Raw genomic sequence first — 23459 nt, 5'->3', positions numbered from 1 at the left:
GGCAGGAGGAACACAAATTGGAAAGCAGCCTCAGCAACTTACCAAGAGCCTATCTCAAGGACAAAATTAAAATTCTTAAAAGGCCAGGGATGGGACTTAGTAGTAGACCATTTGCCTAGCATGCACAAGTTCCTGCATTCAATACCCAGTATGGGGAAAAAAATTAATATATTTATGGCCAGATTTGTCAATCTATCTTATCATAGCTGATTTAAAAAAAAAAAAAAACCATCATTGGTTTTTAACCTAAAAATACTCCTTCAAGTGAAATCAAAGATACACAAATATTTTGGAAAAGCATTCAACACAAAGAGTCATATAAAATCCACTTCACATTGAATTTCAAATAATGCAGTAGTATCCATGTCTTTGTTTTCTTGAGATCTACTCCAACTACTTACTAATGAGTCTGGAGTAAAAAATATTTCTACTTTTCCAATTTTTCTTCTGCAAAATCAGAGAAAATGACTGGATGGTAGTGAGCTCAGATATTATTTGATCCTTTGATTTAGAACAAGTGTCCAGTTCTTGGTGAAAATGGCTGGGGCATCCCTGTTTGGATTTTTTCTGGGCATGTATAGCCAGTATCATTTGTTATTTCTCCTGGCATTCATCTTCAAATTTTAACTCCTTTTTCTATGTAAATCCCCATTTCCTTACATTGTGTTGTTACACAAAAAAAAACAAAGAGCAATTAAAAGCTTGCTATTTCACTGTACATTATTTGAGAAAGAGTCTGGCTATTTATAAATGTTTCTATCTGATTAATCTCTTCTAAAACTACACTAGGAAAAAAGATAATTCCAAAGAGAATGACTGTATATAGCAAAGAACAAAATCTGAGATAATTTACATGTCCATGTCTTCTTTGGACGGCACAGTACCTATACTTTTAAGTTGAGATTAACTTTTCAAAATTTGTCTCGTCTGTGCCCCAGCTTCACAATGTACATTCCATCTTGTCTAAGATGGAATTTTGAGACTTTGTATAGTTTTTTACATCTGTGAAGTGAGATTAAAAAGAATGAACAGGATTTTTCCAAAGTACTAAAAAAGTGTCACACATAAAGAAATATTTCCAAGCAAATTCGTCGAGGTTTAGAGAATGATTTCCAGGAGGTGAAGATTGATTTCTTTGATTTTTGCAAGAACTTCACTGAGAATCTTGACCATATATGCAGCATCTTTTATCTTGGACTATGCAGAGGTTTATGAAACAATGATCAAGTTATTTGAAGATACCCTCTGTGAGTTCAGCAGCAGTCTTTCCAAAAATGGAAGTATTTCTTTATTTCAACTTGACTATCTTCTATATGGACCTATCTGATCAACTTGTATGTTGGATCTCTATATATCTCCAGTGAAGTAAAAAAGTATTCAAAGATATGCTTTCTTTTTTTACTATCTGTCCCAACAAAAGTATCCCACTAATAGCATGTTTTACTTTTATTTTTTCTTTAATTTTGAAGCAATTAACAAATATAAAAAAGTAATTTCAATTGTAAAGATACTATTAAAATTAGACTATTCCATGTGAACTAAAATATACAAAAAAGTTATGTATTACAAAAAAAATTACATATTACCCCCACAGTTTACATTTTTCCTTTTATAAAATTTTTAATATTAAAGTGACTCCAGAAAGAGTTCAAAGGAACTTTCACTGACTTTCTTCTTGTTTATGATCACTGTGATTTCTAACTTCTTTTAAATGCAAAAATATGTACTAAGGTGTTATGGTGGGATATGTGATGTCCCCCCAAAAGCTCATGTAGTAATGCAGGGATATTCAGAGGTGAATGGTTAGATTACAAGAGCTGTAACCTTATCAGTGGACTATAATAATCTGAATGGAATACTGGGTGGTAATTGTAGGCAGGTCAGAGGTGACTGAAGGAAGTCAGTCACTGAAGGCATGCCCTTGGGGATTATATTTTGTCCCTGGCTCCTCACCTGCTCACTCATTCTCTGCTGCCCAACTTCCATGAGCTGCACAACTTTCCACTATCACATCCTCTAGCCATGATGTTCTGCTTTGTCTCAGACCCAGAGCAATGGAGTCAGCTGACCACAGACTGAACGTCTGAAACCGTGAACCCCAAATAAACTGCTCCTCCTTTAAGTTTTTCTTGTCAGGCATTTTGGTCACAATGACAAAAAGCTGACTAATATAAAGGCAAGGGCTGGAGACATGAACTGTGTTCCAAGCAAACTCAAACAAACTGTTATAAACTTTGCTTTCAAAACAACTATATGAAAAGGAGTCTATTTGCCTGGGTAACTTAGAGTTCTCCAAATTAACTTCCATGTAGAATACAACATTTATCAAATGATTAATAGTAGAAATGTGCTAAATCAAAACCTACATATATATTATGAAAATTCAAGAGTAACCATACACATATGTACAACTTGAACCAATGAAAGATTTGAAGGGACTATCACTGGCATTGTTTAGAACTTCTAATACATAATAATAATAATCCAGGTGAAACTGTAGTTTACATGAAATGTGCCCATTTCATGCCTACACCTAGGGTGAACTGCTATTATGGCCCACTCTGGGAAAGACAGTGCCTAGAGCCATTTTGGAAATCCTTAAACTTTTGTTAGGGAGAGGATGAAGGAAGGTGTACTGTGTTGCACAGTACAGCTCCAAAATTCATGTCCACCCCAAAATTCAAAATGAGACCTTATTTAGAAACAGCATATCTGCAGATAAAATTAGTTTAGTTAGAAGGGAGTCATATCAGGCTCTAACCCAAAGCCTGGTGACCTTATGAGAACAGAAAAGAGCCTTAGGATGACAGAGACAGATTAGAGTGAGGTTTCTACAAATCAAGGAATGCCGAGGATTGCTGGCAATGACAAGAAGCAAGAAGAGGTAAGGAAGGATGCTCCCCAGTCTTTAGAAGGGACACGGCTCTGCCAAAACCTTGGGTTTGGACTTCCAACCTACGGAACTACAAAAGAACACATTCTTGTTGTTTAAAGCTAACCTGTTTGTTATAATTTGTTCTGACAGCCCTAGGAAGCTAATATGAAAGGGGACATACTTCACAGTCTCTGCAAACTCTCAGTATGGAAACACACCTTGATTATTATGAATTCCATCTCATCTGGCTTCTGGATTCTAAAGATATTTAGAGAGTCCAGAGTAGCACTTAGAAAGAAAAAGGGAAAATTCCACTAGTGTTATGTTCTCTTTCTGCCCTATGGAAATTGAAAAGATAAAAATGGGAATTTAAGTGATAAAGAAAGAAGTGGAAAAAAAATTTAAAGAAAAAGAATAAATCTCAATTTTTTTTCTAATTATAATATCAGTTGGCAATATTTTACTTCTTCTGACTTGGGAATTGAGAAATACAAGTTCTAACATTGTGAAACACATTATTACATTACTTTATTTACTTTCTTATAACAAATTAATCAAAGAATCTTGATACCAGGAATGAGTATAAATAGCAACTGCCCTCTGTGGCTTTTAGCAAAATGAATTACATTGTATAGGGAATACTTGGAAGACTCGTGAAATAAGCTATGGTAAAGACAAATATCAATGAATATATTTTCTATTTTTCCAGAAAGGCAAACCATAATTGTCATTCAAAAACATTTATGCTACTAACACACATTTCCTAGTCAATCCAGTGCAATCCATTAGTAGGATAAAACAATTTATCTAGGTATAAAGTGGCAAAACCAGGCAGTGACTGGGCACTTTTTATTCCATCTACCCCATCTCCCATTCCCACTAACATACAAAGCTTTCTCTTTTGCTAAAAAATCAACTTGGCTTTCCAAACTAATAAAGTTGACTTTCCTAGGCTCACATTCTAAGGTTCCCTCATACAATGATGGGTTTGGCAGAATTTATGATAGCCCAAAACTCATGTTTTATTTTATTGTTTATAATGTTTAAAGTACAGGTTGATTTTTTTTCCTCATATTAGTTTTTTTCAAGTTTAAACTACTTACTCCAGAGTCACTTTGTCTTAGTCTTTTCCTGTTGCTATAAGAAAATACCTGCAACTGGGTAATTTAGAAAGAATATAGGTTTATTAAGTTCATGGTTCTGAAGGCTAGGAAGTCTAAGATAGCACTTGAATCTGGTCAGCGGGAGGAGACTTTTCACTTGGTGGAGGGTATCACAGAATGCTACTTCTTTTTTTGTTTTTATTTTTTCAGTGCTAGGGACCAATACCAGGGCCTTGCACATACTAGTTAATTATTCTACCACTGAGCTACACCCCAAGCTCTCTGTCTCTTAGACAGTTAATGTCAATTTAGCCAGCCACAACACAATACTACTGCATGGTCCTGTGTATATAAAACGTTTTTAATGAGCAAAAATAAGCCAGGGCTTGATGTCAGAATAGTGGTTCACTGGAAGGAGGGGCAGCAATGATTGTGGAGGCTCACAAAGGGGAACTTTTGAGGAGCTCATACTGTCCTATTTCTTTTTTAAATTTTTTTATTTGTTCTAATTGGTCTATTTTATTTCTTGATTGTGGCAAAGGTTATGTAAGTGCTTATTTTCTGATAACACATTAAACTTATCAGCTATGTTCTGTATATTTCTCTGTATATGTGTTATATTTTACAATGAATAAAACATAAAAAGGAATTTTTGTCATACCCATTAGAGAAAAGCTAAAAAAAAAAAAAATAAGACTAAGAAACCCTAGCCAGGATATAAGACACTGAAGGTAAAGATGCAGATGCTGGTTTGCTGAAACACAGGCAAATCTGAAATATCCAAAAGATTGGAAAGTTTGGTGAGAAATTGAATTCCCTAAAGAACCTATCTGAAAAGAAACAAAAGTAAGCTAGATATCATCTCGCTTTTACCAAATCTGGCATTAATATATACATTATATTAATGTTATGTTAATTTATGTTAATTTCAAAAGCACACATTGATCCTAAAACTTGCAAAGATTTCTAATTCCTGTTTCATTCTAGTTTCTTTCTTTCTTTTTTTTTTTTTTTTTTTGTTATCCATTCTAGTTTCTTTTATTGGGCAATCATGGAGTTAAGTTGTAGGGAGTCATAAGGGATAATTCAACCCAGCCTCAACCATCCCAGTCAAATTAATAAATGGTCAAATATACCATTTGAAAGTTCCCACTGAAAGTGAATATGGACTGTTTCTCAGTCATTCACATTAGTATCAACACCCTTGGTTATCAGAGCGTCTCTCCCATAGGTGACCTCAATCTCACACATTCCACTCTTAGATCACTTCCTCTTCCACTGTATCCTACTATAAATGTATGAAAAAACAAAAGTCATCAGAAAACAAACTAAAGAACTACAAAGCATCTCCTTAGCTCTTCTTCAAATTAAATTATCTTACCCTTTATCCTTTCTTCCTTTAACACTTTTTCTCTTCTGAATCTTCTAAGAACAAAATACAAAATGACTAAAATGTCCTAGTTAAGGTTTTACAGGCTCAATAAAATAGTACCTTAAGATTCCTATGTGATTGTAGAGCTAGATTTTTGAAATCTTACAAAAGAAATACAGGGTATAATGATCAGGATTCTCTTTTAAAGTTTCCTCGTATCCATGTCCCCTGATAAGTCTATATTATAAAGGTTTGAAAAGCCTAAAGGTGAATAATTTAAATCATAAATTACATAAGCCTCAAAACCACTTTTTCTTGTCCCAAGGAGACCTTTTGGTTATATGAATTAAAAAAAAAAAAAAAAAAAAGACTCCTACACAATATAGAATTATTTATTGCTCTTCTTCCATTTTAAAAATAAGAAGGTAATTTCAGAAAACATAGCATTATATCCACAAATCCAGAAAATAAGATAGAAACATACTGTATAGTTTTACTTCTGGACCCAACTTTCACCTCAAAACTTTAAAGTATTGCTCAATGTGAGAGATTTAACTAGCAAGTGTACAAGCAGGGTGGGCAGAAGGCCTGGGAAACAGTTTCAAACCCAGTCACCTATTTAAAATGCCTTGCAAAACACCACTTACCAAACAGTCTAATGTGTTGCAATCCAAAATCAATAACCTTTCAGAGTAAAGGCATTCTGATTCTCAGAGAGTCAGTCTTCAACCTCAACTAGGCCTTCATGCTGCCTAACAATGCTACCATGTTGCCTCAGCCATTTCTGACCTTTTTCTAGAAAGACCATCTTAACCTTCATTTTCCTCAAATTTCCAACTTGCCCAAATTAAGTTCAGCAGATGGCATTACAACCTAGTTCCCAGGAGAAAAAAAAAAAGTTATTTGACCAGAATTCCCTAAACATTTTTGTCTCAGGCTCACTTTTTCCTCTTACAACTGTGCAGAAAGAACAGTTTGCAAATCCAACACAAAGGAAATAGACTTCAGTGGTCCCAGACACCTTCAAAATTTCCTCCATCCTCAAGTTGCCTCCTTTCCTCTATATATGCTATTTTACCTGTACCCCTATTACAACCAAAGAACAGAGCCCCTTATCCCAAAGTAAACCCATCCATGAGTATGGTGGATGCCATCTCCTCTTGCCTGATCAGAGACTCTCTACTCTCTCCCGATTTTTAAACTATTTTCAGTCTTTTCCTCTTGGCTGCTCCCTTCCATTCAGAATTTTGCAGTTGTTGCTTTTCATCCTTTAGTGGTGTGCTTTTTAATGTTTTAACAACTTCAGACTCATAGACAAGTTGCAACAATAGTACAAAGAACTCCTGCATACCCTTCACCCAGACATCCCATTCAAGTTCATCAGTCATCCCAATAACATTAATTATAACAAAAAAATATCACACACCACACCTACTCGGTATGCCTTTATGGTTTCTTTGCTTATGAAACGGTTCTCAGTCTTTCCTTGACATTACAGTAGATTGACAAGAAGTAGACTTAAAGAATTTTAGCAAATGGAAATGTTTTGGTGTTTCCCTATAATTAAATTCAGACTGTCTTGCTTTTGGAAGTACAAACAGAAGTAATGCTGTGTCCTTCGTGTGGCAGCTTACTGGATGGACACAATGTCGCTTTGTTTCATTGGTGAAAATAATCTTAATTCATCAAGATAGTATCGATTAGGTATCTCTATGTATATTTTCTCCATTATAATTTTCTCCATTATAATTTGTTGAGAGATGCTTTGTGTCTATATAAATATATATTTCATAGCATTTTTACACCCTAATTTTGGCATCCATTTATATTTCTTACATGAATTACTTATAACTACAGTGTTGTCAAATGTCCAGTTCCACCATTTCTTCTGCATTTATTAGTTGACATTCTACCTTATGAAATGACTTTCCTTTCTTTCCTTCTCACTTATTTACTTATTTCTTTATAAAAGTGTACACTCAAGGATTTTCATTGTATTTAATGGGTTAAAATCTTTTACTATCATTATTTATTTTGATGCTCAAATTCTCCCAGATTTGGCCAGTAAGACCCTCATTACACTGGTCCTGTGACCTTTGGATGTGTCACATTCCTGAGTACCTCCTTACTTTCCGGCACAGTACGAGATTTCAGACTCCACCCCCAGAATCAGACATTTCCCCAAAGGACCCTGATACCTTTTACAAGACAGTGGTATTAGAAAACCAAGATATGGGAACAAGCTCTGTTCATTGCTTCTAGAATGAATGCCACTATTCCAAGGACCTCTGGGCAAGGGCTGGGGTGTGTGTGTGTGTGTGTGTGTGTGTGTGTGTGTGTGTAGAGTAAGCCTGGTCTTCTTTCTGAGGAATTTAACTCAAAGAACAGAACTGTCATCCATTCAGACACATACATGTACATCTACATTTATTTCTTTATCCATACACAATGAAACACATGAGTTCACATTATTAGCTCCAATTCTAATCCATTCTGTGTACACCACCTTTCTCCATCTGTGAAAAGACTGTCTCTTTTTACTTCAATATGTTTCCTTAGTGCTCAATCACCAGTTGGTATATAGCCAATCTCCTGAACCCCAACTGGCTACCATTACAATATGGATCGGGTGTGATTCCCAGTCATACCTCTTAAAACAATAGCCTATAATCACTGTCCCCATGGTCCTCAACTCAGTCATTTCTTAGATCCACTGCAATTTGATTTCCATTCTGGTCAAGGTAACTGGTGATCTTCTTGCTGCCAAACCTAAAGGATCTTTCTCAATCTTTTCTAACTTGAACTCTCTTACAGCATTTGATACTCATTAACATTTCCTGCTTCTTAAAATATTCTCTCCCTCTGGTTTCTGTAACTCCCTACTCAAATGGGTTTTCTCTCTACCTCTTTGACCATTCCTTCTTAGAATCTACTATGAGCTTTCCCTCCTTCCCTTCCTTACTGATTATTATCCCCTGGGAGTCTGTCCTTTCTGTACAGTCTCTTAGGTAGTTCATCCCCTACCAAAGGGTATAATTATCTATGTCCTGTTGGGGGGTTGGGGAAGTCTAGCTCAGTGGTAGAGTGCTTGCCTAGCAAGTCCTAGGTCCTAATAACAAAGAAAAAATTTTAAAGCAGGTCCCTATATTCCATGAATTTATACATCTATATTGCTAATTCAGTACTAATTCTTAAGCTCCAGACCTGCATAATGAAACACCTATCAATTATTATTCCTTGGGGATCTCCACCCTGTCCCATCACCCAAACCTGCTTTTCTTTCTGAGTAATTTAACTTAAAGAACATAACTATCCTTCATCCAATAAGAAGACCAAGCCAGCAACTGAAGAGCCAGTCTGAACTCCTTTTCTCCCACCCCACATCATCATACTTAATGAAGTTACCTCCTAAATCCTCTTCCAATTTGATTCTTATTGATTCTGTAGAGCAAGCAATCATTATCTTGTACCTGATTTACCAGTAAAGTCTTCTAACTGGCCTCTTGCTCTTGCTAGTCTTCCAATCTAAGTGACACAATCTTTGTGAAACACAAATATGATCATTACTCAACTCCTTCCAAGAATCCCCACTGCCCTGGGGAAGCACTAGTTCCATTACATAGTTTACTAGGCTATGCATGGTCTTGCCCTAGCCTGCCTTAATGACATCATCTCTTGTCCTTAAACTTCAAGCTTAAACACAGTAGCACTGGAATTTCTTTCACTTCTACAAACACACAATACTCCTTTGAGTCTCTCTGCTCTCTGCTGCATTACAAATTCTGCTTATCTCTCAGGATCCAGATACTGTGGCCTCTAGGAATCTTCCCAGAATGCTCTGCTCTGTGCTTCCACAGTACTCTAGTTCTCTAAAGTACTCCTCATCCTTTATTATAACCAGCTTTATCAGAGTCTCAAAGAAAAATGTCTTACTCCCAGTTCTATCACCAATACTTAGCATAGTAGCATAAACACAGTAGGTACCCTAAGTATTGACTCAATGAATGAGCCTCAGAAATAACAAACTGTACAGCAGACACAGTAAAAGTGTGCATTTCACACACATGTATGAATGTGGGGTGTGGTACCCTCTTCACTCCTGTTGCTGTGCAATTCAAAGGTTGACATCTTCACATATAATGAACAATTATGCAACCATATTAGTTTGAATGAAATAGAATTGTTTACCACAAATTCAAGAAGGCAAAAGTCCTTCTTTCTCTGTAGCAAATTAGAATGACTCAATATTTTTAACATTTTCATGAAGATGACACACAATAAATCATCGTGTGAGAGAACACATGTCCTCAGCCAAAAGGGTTAGAATAAGAATGAATGGTCAAGGACATTCTTCTCAGTTATTCTCTGTAGGCATGCACACACAAAAACACACACTTCACACTGTTTCAGAAAATTACAGTATAACTCAATAGAATAAAAATAGAAAATGAGCTTCTGAAGGACATATTCCAAATTGTGGATGGAATCTGGCCCACAGAAGTCATAGCAAACATGAGAGGTGACACCAGAGGGCAACCCCGGACAACTGTAAATACCAAAGGTTGATGTTGCAGGAAAGGTGAAATCTATGAGCAGGATTAATACTGTTACCATGTGCTATACACTGTGACTGTTATAAGCCAGATCCAAGTTACCTCATTTTTATTCTGTAAGTCTTACATATAAGGAAAAGGCACTTTGAAGTGTCCTAGACTTAAAAAATAATAAAGTGAAGTTCATTCCAATTCTTAGCATTGTATCCTGAACTGGGCAAGTCTGAAAAATGAGAAAACTCCAGAAGTAGCATGTTATTTGGGAAAATGAAGTCAAATATCAAAAGAAACAAATAGAAATTAAAATTTTTGGCTCTAGGGATTAGGAAATAGGAATAGGAAGAGTTAGGTAAGAAGTCCCATTTTTATATGAATCCTCTAGTAATACTTGAGCTTTAAAATTATACATATGTATTACTTGAAAATGAAGCAGAATTTAAAAGCACAGCAGGAGAGGAACTGGGGTATAGCTCAGTAGTAATCACTTGCCTAGCACATGTGAAGATCTGACTTCAATCCTCAGCACCATGGGGGAAGGTGGGATATAAAAGTGCCAAAAGAGATTACTATTGCCAAAATAATATGTAAAGTCTGATCCATTCAAAATATAAATTTAAATACATATACACAGAAGCTTTTGAATGCTACTACTCTGGAAGAGTTGTAAGTTTTGCTGGTTTCTTCTTTTCCTCCAAAGATCTATACTGCTATTTTAACAAAAAATATAATTTTTAAAAATATTTTTGTAGTTGTAGATGGACAGAATGCCTTCATTTGTTCATTTTTATGTGGATCAAACCCAGTGCCTCCCACATGATAGGCAAGCGTTCTGCCTATCACAAAACATTTTAAAGTATTTACTTACCTTAGCTGATCTTTCAATAGTTAAATTTTTATCCAGTTTAAAAAGAATTTTCATGTTATACCCAGTCTGGTTTCCATGTCCATGAGGCCACCAAGTTTTCACAGGAATATTCTTTTAAGAAATAAGATAAGAGCATTATATCAGTTTCTCATATAGTCAAGCACAGAAACTCTAGGTTCTATGCAATTTAAGTCTCCCTACCTATATCATGCTAAATCAGACCAACCCACTGGTAGTATTTTAAAAACCAATGTGCTAGAAGGTCAGCACAGATTAAAACACCAAAAGGGAAGGGAAAGAACAGAAAAACATGTATGTTCAGAAAAACAACCCTTCCTATCTCTAACTCTCAAGCTGACACTTATCCTACATCCATAACACTTAGACTTGGACTTTGAAGTTGACTGTTCTTTCAAAACCAGAACCGGGAAATTATGTGGAGTTCTTACTTTATCTAAATAGTTACTGAATGTGATTTTGCTCCATCCTTTTCAGTTCATAATTATCAATCAGAGGAACAGAAAAAGGGGGGAGGTAAAATCCATCCTGCTCCTTCCAATGAAAAATCATGAGTTTAGAATTAGAATCTACATACAGAGTAAGCACCAGTATTCAAAATAATTAACACATAACAAAAATACTCACTGCACTGAAATATAACGTGTAGAAAGTATTTTGTATTTAAGATTCTGCAAATACTACAGGAAAAATCCAAATACAACTGTCTTGAGAGGAAAGATTGCCAAAGTCATCATATATTCTCCATTTTCTTAATTTTAAAATTCAAAAACAATCATTCCTTATACTCTCACAAAATATATGAAAGTTTAAAAATAGAGGATACAATGAAAAAAATAAATGAAGGAAGTAGATTTTTTTTTTCATATTTAGACCCTTCTTTTTAACCATTTCTTGTGAACAGCTTTCACTTTCATCCACAGCTGCTCAGGAAACACCATCATTCACCTTATTAATTTTCACAGACAGCTCAACAATCCTTGCCCCAGGTTGAAGTGTAATGCTATTTGTCTGCTGTATTTTTAATTCAGGGATGGCTATGATCACTTGACCACCAACTGGAGTTGGGCTGATGACATCAAAAAATGCCTGTATTTCAAGATTCCACACCTGGGTTCTTCTGACTAAAGTATAAAGAGAAAAAGAAAAAACCATATACAATATGCTAAGCATCATCCCTTCACCCTCAGGATTCACTGAAGATAAGACCAAAGCAGCTTCTTACACCAATAAGTGTTCTGCAATACTATCATTTTTAAATATTCAGTAGAAATGTTATTTTGATCTATAGAGCTTAATTCTTCATTCTGAACAATAACCAAAATTTTGTATATTTTATATAGACTTCCACTCTTCCAGTAGCACATGAAAAGTTAAGCAATTTAGGTTCACAAAGAACAGTTTTAAATAACCAGTAATTTTTCTCATATTACGAGGTTACTTCTTTTTACTTGCTAATTTCAAAATGTATGATCCTATTTCTAGTTAAGTGGAGATCTATCTTATAAATTAGGACCCAAGTCTAGAATACAGTTTCCTATCATATGTCTCCTAGCGTCCACAAGTTACCATTTTCTAAAGAATATCTACTATTCCCAGCTCTCCTAAATGGATGCAAGAAAATTTCAAGAGGAGACGGTGCAAGATAATTTCCAAAGTACTGGGGGTGGGGGTTGGGAAGAAGGATTGTCACATCATTCAGAATCCCCTGTAGAGCTCATCTTTCCTAATTACACCAAGCTTGGCATTATTCTCTCCTCATCCTGACACTCCGGGTCCAAATAAGACAGGAACTCCTTACCAAAGCAGGAGGTCAGGCAAGGCTGGCCTGCCCTCTCTACAACTTGAGGCCCTGCTGGCCTGAAGGCTCAGAGATGCCCTTGCCGATATCCTGGGCCCTTGAATAGATACGGTTTATAGTTTGTTCATATGACCTCAATCAGGAAGTCAACCCAGAGGATGGCAGGGAATGTGGATCTAGCCACTGACTCATTTTAAGTTTTTCCAAGAGCCAATTCATTGAGGTTCTTGTAAGGAAGGGAAGGAGGAAGGTAGGGAGGGTAGGGATGGGGAATGGAGGGAGGAAGGTAGAGCACCATGTGCCCAACTGATGGGAATTTGTAGAAAGGCTAGGCAGGTTCACAGCCCAGATTAATGTGTGTTGTTCATTCACAGATCAGTAAGACATCTCTGGTTTGTGTCCAATATATTAGACTTTTAAATCCTTCAAAGAATACTAGCTATTTTGTTCCTATCCTGTCTTCTTCTTTGTAAAGATATGACTGGAAAAAGGAAGGAAAGGGGAGAAAAACTGCTTTATTCCATCATCTAGAAGAAAAAATACATATGAGACATAGAAATTAGAAAAACAAAAAGATGACATTGAGGTACCTTACTACGAGTATGTCAATAAGCACCAGGAAGACATAGTGTCAAACTACATCTTAAGCATTGCTTTAATTGATTTTAATAAATCCACAAATGTCAATGTCTTCATCTAGTTGTATGATGTCTAGCTTCAAGGAAAACTGGAATCTTCCGCATTTAAACTCTCACTAAGTTGTACTGGTACATCTAGTTTATAAACAAATAGAAAGATCCACGGAAAGGCAGAGGTGGAAGAATCCTGTCCTAGTCACTTTACAGATGAGGTTTTGGAGGCCCTGAGTGCAGTCCTAACTCAAAGTCTCCTAAGCTAAAGGAGAGGATGGGGACCCAGGCTTCCTGAGTGCAGTGCTCACTCTGCCTTCCACAAACCCCTAATGGGAGCACCTTCCAAAAAGAATGATGCTAGCAGGTATACACTGACAGAAATCTGTGTATGAATGATAAGGAAAAATGAAAGCAAAGGGAACCTGCCCTTCAGAATCCAAGTCCAAATAGCAAATAAATACATTCCAAGTGAAACAAAGCATTTGGGGGAATTATAACAATAAAACATTACCCTCTTAATGAGAGTCCTTATTTTAAAAAAGTGAGGAAGACTGGAGTCTAGGAACACAGAGAATGTGTCTGACCCTCCACTAACCATATAATTAAGTGGTGCCTCAGCTCCTCCACTCCTCAAAATACCATCCTTGTAACCTAAACTACTGACAAGGGCGCAAAAACAGTTATGTGAGCATTTCTGTCAAACAAGTGAAAGATTCCTTGAATAATTACTATCTGTAAACCTTGACAGGCACTATATATTACACCCTAATCCAAAAAGGCAAAAATGCTGTCTCTAACTCTGAAAATATACTTAGAGAAACAAAAATACATCCAAAGGTCACAGTTAAGAACACCAGATGGCATCTGGGGGGTTAAGGACTAGCAGGGAAATGGAAATTCAGAGGCAGGGAATGTTCAGGTCGGCATGGGAAAAATCTGCAAACGTCTGCTTATGTAAGATGAAAAAGATGCTTCATCTCATTGGAGGAAAAAGCTATTCAAAGACAGCTGCCTTGATTAGCTTCGCCCTGCTGGGCTCCTGCGGCTCCCCCTTTGCCCACTCCTTCCTCCTGCATCTTTAATAGGAAACAAAAAGCTACAGGGAAAAGGTAGTCCTGTGCATTTAAAGAAATAGTAATGACACCACACCAAACTGACCAAGTTACAGAATGTGTAAATTCAAACATAAGCTATTTTCCTGAACTCATTCTAGTATTAGAGGGCAAACAGAAGCAGCTGCTTTTCAAAGAGCTAACAGTTGAATTGGCCAGAAAGGCAGGCGCACAGCTAGCTACAACAGCTGTTTTATCCCCCTTCACCAAACAGCAAGATCTCCTTGCCTGCTTAGCAGGACAAAATCCCTGAAAATGAAATCAAGGCAAAAAGACCCAAAGCAAAATCCCCCTCAAAACAAGGAATGGAACAGTATGTTCCAAGGAAGAAAATGTACCTGGAGCAAGGCGGCAACTAATAAATGAGGAAAGATTATTCAAGCAACCTGACTATCAATACATCTATATCAAGGGAAAAGAGTGTTGTTTTAGGAGAAAAGTAATTCAGAGATGAATAAAAAAGTGACTTCAAAGGAATGCATGAAAAAAATGAATGAATGCTTACCAAGTAAGGCAATAAGCAAGACTGACAAATCTTTGCTATATTTTAATATTATATTTTCTGTGTTATGCTACAAGCAAAGGGTAGCAATGTCCTTGAACATAGGCCTCTATTGGGCAGGGCAGAGTCCAGCCAAGATCTGGAACTCACTCCTACAACTCAAAGGCTAGTTCATCTACAATGAAGGAATTGGTGCTTTGGGCTGAGGCAGCTGTACACTGGATAGGCCAGGGGAAGGAAGTGATGGAAGTGTCCCGAGCATGGGTCAGAAATTCACAGTCACCCCCACTCAGATAGAACTACAAAAGCAAGGAAATTCACAGGTTGAAAAACATCTCCATGTTTTTCTAACTGTACAAAAGATTAAATGGCACAATGTTTCAAAACAGATTATATATTTTGATTTTTGTCTATATAACAGTATAGAAAGTTCACAAAATTAGGCAATCATTGCTCCCTAAGAAATGTATGACCCAAATGGAACAACACACAGCATGGACAATGAATATCTGCATCTCTTACACACACACACACACACACACACACACACACACACACGCACACGCACACACACTCCCCCAAGGCCTACATTTTAGCACAGATTATTTGCTCATAAATGTACTAATCTTTGGAAGCAAGGCATCCACCTCCCCTGTTATAGTCTCCCCTACATCCCCACATACCTCAGTACCCAAGTTCAGCCCAAACTTCCCCTTCCCCTCCCTCAGCACATGGAGTCAGTTTCCCCACAACCCCCACCCTAACTCCCATGGAAAAAGATCAATAGAGGCTTGCTGCGTCTCCACACCTGGGCAAAGCATCTGAGGGCTCTTTTTAATACCAGGGTGAATCTTTCACTTTTTAAAATAGCAAAAATAGGGTTTTCCTGTAACAGTTACTGCTATTTAAACCTGATGAGAGTATTTCAGGGCTAAGGATGAATCACTTAAATAAATCTGTTAATCAGGTTTTGAAGAAAGTTATACCAATGCATTGTTATCTTAAAACCCTGATAAATTTCAGTAATCTTAGAAACAGCAGGTTCCTGCTTTACTTTGACCTCAGCAATATTTTCAAATATAAATTATTATTATTTAGCATCTTAAACATTAAGAATATGTAAACATTGGGTCTGGGAGGTATAGGTCAGTGGTAGAGCATTAACCTAGCATGTGTAACGCCCTGTATTCAATTCCCAGCATGCCAAAAAACAAAGAAAGAAGAATGTGTGAAAATCATTTAGGAAGCTGACATTAGGGGAAAATCAAACAAATGGCCACAAGATACTGAAAAGTATAAAAGTTTAGATACCACTATTATAAGGATTGAGATTACAGAGAAATGTATATATATGTATATATATGCATATGTATACATTCAAAAATAAAGTAAATTAATGCACAAAGAAATTCAAATCAAATTTTAAAAGTCAAACATCCCTCTTTGGGTTACACTATATAGAATTAAGTTGAAGAACTATAGTTGGTCATTTGGTCTTCAGGCGTAAACTCATAAATTTTAAATTACACAAACAAATGAACATTTTAAAAAGCAAAATGTTGATCTTTCTAGTCTCAACAGCAAGGAAACAGAAAGTGCCTCATAGATGAAGTTAGCCTTTCATATTGAGTTGTCTGAAATTACCCGAGAAAATTCAAGGGTAGGAATGGAGAATGAGAAAGAATGAACAATTATTCGATTTTAATAGCAAAAATCCCTAGGTTGAATGACTTTTCAGAAGACTAGTTTAAGAAGCACTAAGTTAGCCAGGCATAGTGGCATACACTTATAATCCCAGTGACTTGGGAGGCTGAGGCAGGAGAATGGAAAGTTCAAGGCCAGCCTCAGCAATTTAGCAAGGCCCTAAAAAACTTAGCAAGATTCTGTCTCAAAATAAAATATTAAAAAGGGATGGGAATGTGGCTCAATGGCTGAGTGACCCTGGGTTCAATCCTCAGGACTAAAATAAAAAAAGAAGCACTAAGCTAGAGAACTATATACTCAGATACATTTATATGTGAACTTTAAATTAGATCTTTTAAAGTTTTTGTAATATTTAGAAATACCAGGAGCACCAAATAATCTCTTCAATTACCAATCATCTCTCTTTTGCTTTTGTCTTCTGCCTTTAGAAAACACAGATTTTAATTGACAGTCACTTAGTATCACCAGGGAGCAGAAAGGTAACAGAATTCTTGAACTCATACATCATATTCTTTCTTACTGGTCTCACTTAGTTAAGACCTCCATGTAATTGAACTGAGCATCCTCTGGTATCATTTAAGATCACACTTGTGCCAGGCCTGATGGCACGCACCTGTAATCCAGTGTCTTAGGAGGCTGAGGCAGGAGGATCACAAGTTCAAACATAGCCTTAGCAAAAGCGAAGTGCTAAGCAACTCAGTGAGACCCTGTCTCTAAATCAAATATAAAAAATAGGTTGGGGATGTGGCTCAGTGGCTGAGTGCCCTGAGTTCAATCCCCAGTACCAAGAAAAAAAAAAAAGATAACATTTGTGTCCAATGTCACCTTTGATTTCCCTAACTTCTTGAATCTTCACTTATGTTTGATTTTTCTAAACTCCTGGGCTCTCATCCTGGAAGGCCAATACACAACATTGCTTGGATTTGTAATTCTTTTTTTTTTTTTTCCCCATACCAAGGATTGAACTCAGGGGCACTCAACCACTGAGCCACATCCCCAGTCCTATTTTGTATTTTATTTAGAGACAGGGTCTCACTGAGTTGCTTAGTGCCTTACTGTTACTGAGGTTGGTTTTGAACTTTCTATCCTCCTACCTTAGCCTGCCTAGCTACTGGGATACTGGGATTACAGGCAAGTACCACCACACCCAGCTGGATTGGAAATTCTTTACATCACCCCCTCCCCACTCCAACCAAAGTGCACTGAGAAATGATTGGATGTACTCGATTTCTTTTCTATGCCAAACACAGTGCTCAGCAAAGAACTAAACAAATATTTGATCAGATTTTAACTGATTCACTACTTCTGTGAGATATCTGGGTTTTATTTCAATAATCCTTGAAAGTGAATAGTTCCTCCAACTAAAAGAAGTCTTCTTCACTGTGCAAAATGTTGTTTGTGTCTTCTCTGCCTTCCAGTTCATTTTCAACTCTTAACAAACATATGTTGGGGACTCAGAGGTGCTCTCTGAGTTACAGAGATAATATACGGTGACAAAAAATTGGTCTAGTGACTGCAGCAAACCAAGAATATGACACTGAAAGTGACCTTAGGGACAGCAAAAAGGCGTACAAGCTAGCACACCCAATCCTTCCAACAAAGAAGACATAGCTCAGGAGGCATTGGAGATGCTCTTCATTTTTTTCTTCCTTTTTTTGCAAAATATGCTAAAAGGTATGTACCTACCTGCCTGCTTGATATTGTCAATTTTTCTGACAAGTCAGTTTGTAGCTACTTCTTACGTTTATAAATTGACTGTGCCCAGTGTTTTTTAAAAATTAAGTCTGAAAAGTATATATTCAAATTACAAACTCAATATTTATAACATGGAGGAGAAGACACAAAAACAAGAAATTACAATTCTTAACTTACCATACATTGGGACAAATGTGAAGTCATTCAGATGACAAATATTATAGGCTTCAATTCTAACATCTTTCCAGATTCCCTGGGTAGGAAAGGAAGGCCCCCAGTCCCAACTAAAGGAACACTGTTCCTGTGATTTAAAGGGGAAAAAAAGAAGATACATTCTGGTTACTATAAAATCTAAACATTATGAAAAAACATTTTCCTTTAAAATATTATAAAAGTATATGCATATCAATTTGCTAAAGCTGCCATAACAAAATACCACAGACTAGTTGGTTTTATCAAATGAAATTCATCTTCTCACAGTTGTGAAGGCCAAAAGCCCAAGATCAAGGTGTCAGGTTTAGTTTCTTATGAGGTCTCTCTCCCCTAACCACTTTCTCGATGTATCCTCACATAGTCTTTTTCTATGCTTAAGCGTCCCTGATGACTCTCTCTGTTGTCCAAATTTCTTCTTCTTACAACACAAGTCATATTAGATTAGGGGCCACGCTAGCCACTTCATTTTAACTTAATCGCCTCTTTAAAAATTTTATCTCCAAATAGTTATATTCTGAGGTACTGGGGGTTAGGAATTCAACATGTAAACGTGGAGAGCACAGTTCAGTCCATAACAATATGTGTGTGTGTGTGTGTGTGTGCACGCACATGTGTAAGTGGACACACAATTTCTCTGGAGCAGCCCACAATTTTCCTCTTCTGATGTCCGTACCCTTGTATAATCCCTTCCCTCTCAAAAAACAATTCTAACCAAGAGACTATAGCAGGGCTGGGGTTGTGACTCAGTAGTAGAGTGCTTGCTTAGCATGTGTGAGGCACTGGGTTTGATCCTCAGTACTGCATAAAAATAAATAAATAAAATAAAGGTATTGTGTCCATCTACCACCAAAAACCTTTTTTTTTTTTTTCGTGGTGCTAGGGATGGAACCCAGGGCCTTGGGCTTGCAAGGCAAGCACACTACTGACTGAGCCATCTCCCCAGTCCTAACAATTTTTTAAATGAATATAGCAAAGGTGATATCATATTCACAATTAGGTTATAAAAAGTGAGCCTTCTGTGCTGAGCTCTTTTGGTCAAGGAAAAAAGTCAGTGGCGATATCAGGAAACAGCTCTGTGGAGAGACCCATGTGAGTGCTGGGAATTCAATCTGAGACCTGCCAATAACCATGATGAGCCTCACCCTCATCAAGGCTTGAGATGCCTGCAGCCTAGCTGGGTGGCAGCTTGACTACAATCTCAGGAGAGACTTTAAGTCAGAGGCAACCTGCCATCAGGGTCAGGTTCCTAGTAGACATAAACTGTGATAACGAATGTTTTAAGATGAAAATTTTTGGTGTAATTTGTTGCACCAGAATAGATAACTGTTACAATAACCAATATACCAACCTATGTAACATAATTTTAACTGCTAAATTTATTTAGCAGAAATTTTTCTAAGAACATAAAATCCACCTAATAAGAGTTATACATTTGGGGTTGGGGTTGTGGGGCTCAGTGGTGGAGCACACTTGCCTAGCATGTGTGAGGCACTGGGTTTGATTCTCAGCACCACATATAAATAAATGAATAAAATAAAGGTCTATCAACATCTAAAAAAATATTTTAAAAAAAAAGAGTTGTACACGTATTCTTCAAAGGATCTACACTGAGGCAACACCACAGTTACCTTTTATAAATGCCTTCAAAAGATCTCTGGACATAACCACTTTATTAAGTATAATAACTATAAAGAATAAGTAATGATATTGAAAGATAAAAACAAGGCTGGGCACAGTGGCTCATGCCTGTAATCCCAGTAGCTCAGGAGGCTGAGACAGGAGAATCTCAAATTCAAAGCCAGCCTCAGCAACTCAGCGAGACCCTGTCTCTACATAAAACACAAAAAAGGGTTGAGGATGTGGCTCAGTGATTAAGCACCCCTGGGTTAAATCACCCGGACCAAAAAGAAAAAAAAAGATAAAAACATAATGAACAGTTTAAAAGAAACTCTAGTTAGACACATCAAACCCTATCTCCTTAAGTGTAAATTCAGAAGTCATTGTTTCTGAACACAGAGCCCTAAATTGATCAGTCCAAATTTTAGATGTGGACACAGAGGCCAAGACAAATATCTCATTTGATCTTATCAGCTTGGCTATCTATCTCTCCCATTATGACACTCAATTTCCATATTACAAAGTTATAAAGGTTCCTATAGAAAAGTAAAAAATGGTTCTCGTAATAAAACCTTTTCAAGGAGAATTTTTGTAATTTCTACTTTTTTAAATAATCTTTTTTACTATATGTTTGTTTGTTTGTTTGTTTTTGTGGTGCTGGGGATGGAACCCAGGATCTTGCACATGCTGGGTCTTGCACTGAGTTATATCCCAAACCCTAATTTCTGCTTCATAAAAGAAAAAAATTATCTTAAAAACAGTTAATTAAAAGGTGAGAGCTTTTGAAAAGGAACAAGCAGCTGAGGAAACACTAAGAACTTTCTAACTGAAGGCGTTTGCAGAACAGAGCCTAAGGGTTTGGCCAAACTTCTTGTTTAAGGATTATGTCCTTACCTCTGTATTTAAGACAAAGGTAAGTCTGTGTCCATCACAGATAAAAACAAAGAACTAAAACATATCTGCATCTATCTAAATTCACAACTTATGTATCAGATTTTCAAATTTGAAATGAAAACCAACTTGGGGATATATATTTGAGAGTTTGTAAGTCTATGTGTATAATTTTGTCACCGGCAATAGGGAGGAGGAGGTGAGCCAAATAGTCAACATCTTATCAGACTAATAGTCTTATAGTCTTATTTTCCCCATTGAGAGCTTCAAGTCACCCTTATTCACTTACCTTTTTCCAATGGGAGTTTTCACTGGGATACATAAATGTATAACATGAACACAGCCTTCTGCTTAAAATGCCCACAGAAAAGTAAAAAATGCAGGCATCAAGTTAACAACAACAAGCATAATGAGTTTTTAAAAGGAAATAGGAAATATACAGCCAGAAGTTGCAGAGTGGGGGATTGAAAGCACCCAGAAACCACTCGGGACGTGGGAACTCGTGCAAGAGATTTTATTAAGCGGACAGGCAGAGTGTCTTCCTGCAGGGTGTGAGAGAGAGAGAGAGAGGAGGAAAGAGAGAGAGAGAGAGAGAGAGAGAGAGAGAGAGAGAGAGAGAGAGATTGCATGCAAGAGTGAGAAGGAGAGAGAGAATGAAAGCCAGGAGGAGAGAGAAAGAATGGAGAGGGAGCTATTCTTAAGTAGTGGAATTTCACAGGCTAATAACAATGGACCAATGGCTGGCCAGGAGGTTCGTGGGCTAACAGGGATCAAGACAAGTTTCCTTGGATAACAAATTAACTTTTATTTGGAGACCTGAAAGGTGAGTGCCTTTTATCTCTGGTGATTAGGAGAAAGGAAAGTAGAAGCATTCCTTTGAGAAGGAACACCTTGTGCAGACGTGGAAGTCAACATGATATGTTCCAGGAGACAAAGAGACAGCAATGGGAATTGATGGGGAAAAGACTAGAGAAGTAGGTTCAGGTCACAGAGCTGAGAAGTACGAACTTTGGCCTAAAGACAAGGGGATCTGTGGACAAGTTTTAAGAAGAGGAGTGTTGTGATCATTTTTTTCTGAAAAAGCCATTCTAAATGCTCTGTGAACAACCAATCAGAAGAAGGCAAGTGAGACTGTAGGGATATCAGTTAAGTGACCAGGGCAGTATTTCATGTGAGAAATGACTGAATTCAAGACCTAGTAATAGAAATGGAGCATGCCTAGATTTGAAGAGCTATTGAAAAAAGTAATATTCACATCATCAAAAAGATTTAGTAATGAGTTGGAGGAGGAAATAAAGAGAGAAGGGGTACCAAGAAAACTCTTGAATTTCTGGCTTCAGTAACTGTTGCAGGTAGTATCATTCAGTAAAACAGGAAACACAGGAAAAAGGATTTAGATCACAAGTGCTGTGTTGGATATACTGAGTTTTAAAGTCCCTGCGAATCAGGCAAATGACAGTGACAAACAGAACTTGAGTGTAAGGTCTGCAATTGAAGAGACATGGAGCTGAAGATACAATATTGGGAGTTACTGGCAAGTTCATTAGCTAGTTGTTGTTATTGCTGTGTTTAATTTTTATGTTTTAAGTCAATTGGGTATTAAATGAAAGTAAATAAGATAGCCTACAGAAGGTATGAAATTAGAGAAGTATCTGTAACAGAATGAGATTTGAATATTATAACTTTTTTTTTTTTTTTGTACTAGGGATTGAACTCAGGGGCCCTCACCGGACCACATCCCCAGCCCTATTTTGAATTTTATTTAGAGACAGTCTCACTGAGTTGCTTAGTGTCTTGGTTTTGCTGAGCCTGGCTTTGAACTCTCAATCCTCCTGCCTCAGCCTCCCAAGCTGCTGAGATTACAGGCATGCACCAGTGTGCCTGGCTTGAATAATGTAACTTTTAAGAGAAGAGACTTAGAAGAAATAGCCAGAATGCAGGCTGGCAACAAAGAGAATGGTGTCAAACACTGGTAGGAATTTAATACCTCCGACTTTTCCATTGCTTGAACAATGGAAAATACAGAGGCCACCATCTAAACTGAGCAGAGGAGGAAGCAAAGATGAGATGGGATTTGTCTTGATGTGGAGAAAGTGGTCCAACAATTGGTGAAGGAGAATTAAGATTTTCCTCGTAAAAGCCCAGTGTCACACAGAATCTAATGCAATCACGCACTAGTATAAATTCAAGTCCTCTAGACTGAAAGACTCAAACAAAAACAATCACCTTGGTGGCTTTTATTATCTTGCTTTAGATTTTATGAGAAACTAGTAGTAAAATATGAGAACATGTCAGCATATATACTATATATACATATATGTGTACATATAACATATATAAATATATATATATATATATATAAAATATTTGCTGAAGGTTGCCAGTCCCAAGAATTACTAATAAAGTTTCATATTTGGTTAAAAGTTTGATAAACCTAAAATTAAAAAAATAATTTATGGGCTGGGGTTGTAGCTCAGTGGTAGAGCACTTGCCTAGCATGTGTGAG

The 23459-nt window shown here is 36.9% G+C and overlaps 1 protein-coding gene across 3 annotated transcripts in view; it reads right to left on the bottom strand.

The window, feature by feature from the left end:
* The window catches only part of Manba (mannosidase beta), a 143449-nt gene that overhangs the window by 99955 nt on the left and 20035 nt on the right, over window positions 1–23459 (bottom strand). For all 3 annotated transcript variants that reach the window (XR_007110524.1, XR_007110523.1, XM_047566735.1), the window contains exons 5-7: window positions 18410–18533; window positions 11735–11910; window positions 10769–10879 (exon numbers count right to left, since the gene is read on the bottom strand). Coding sequence is in view for 1 of the 3 variants with exons in the window: in XM_047566735.1 (XP_047422691.1) it covers window positions 10769–10879; window positions 11735–11910; window positions 18410–18533 (411 nt within the window). In the remaining 2 variants the exon portion in view is untranslated. The remainder of the gene's footprint in view (window positions 1–10768; window positions 10880–11734; window positions 11911–18409; window positions 18534–23459) is intronic.

The sequence above is a fragment of the Sciurus carolinensis genome, chromosome 10 (assembly GCF_902686445.1).
Source record: "Sciurus carolinensis chromosome 10, mSciCar1.2, whole genome shotgun sequence".
Lineage (NCBI taxonomy): Eukaryota > Metazoa > Chordata > Mammalia > Rodentia > Sciuridae > Sciurus > Sciurus carolinensis.
This window is presented reverse-complemented; position numbering and strand designations above follow the sequence as displayed.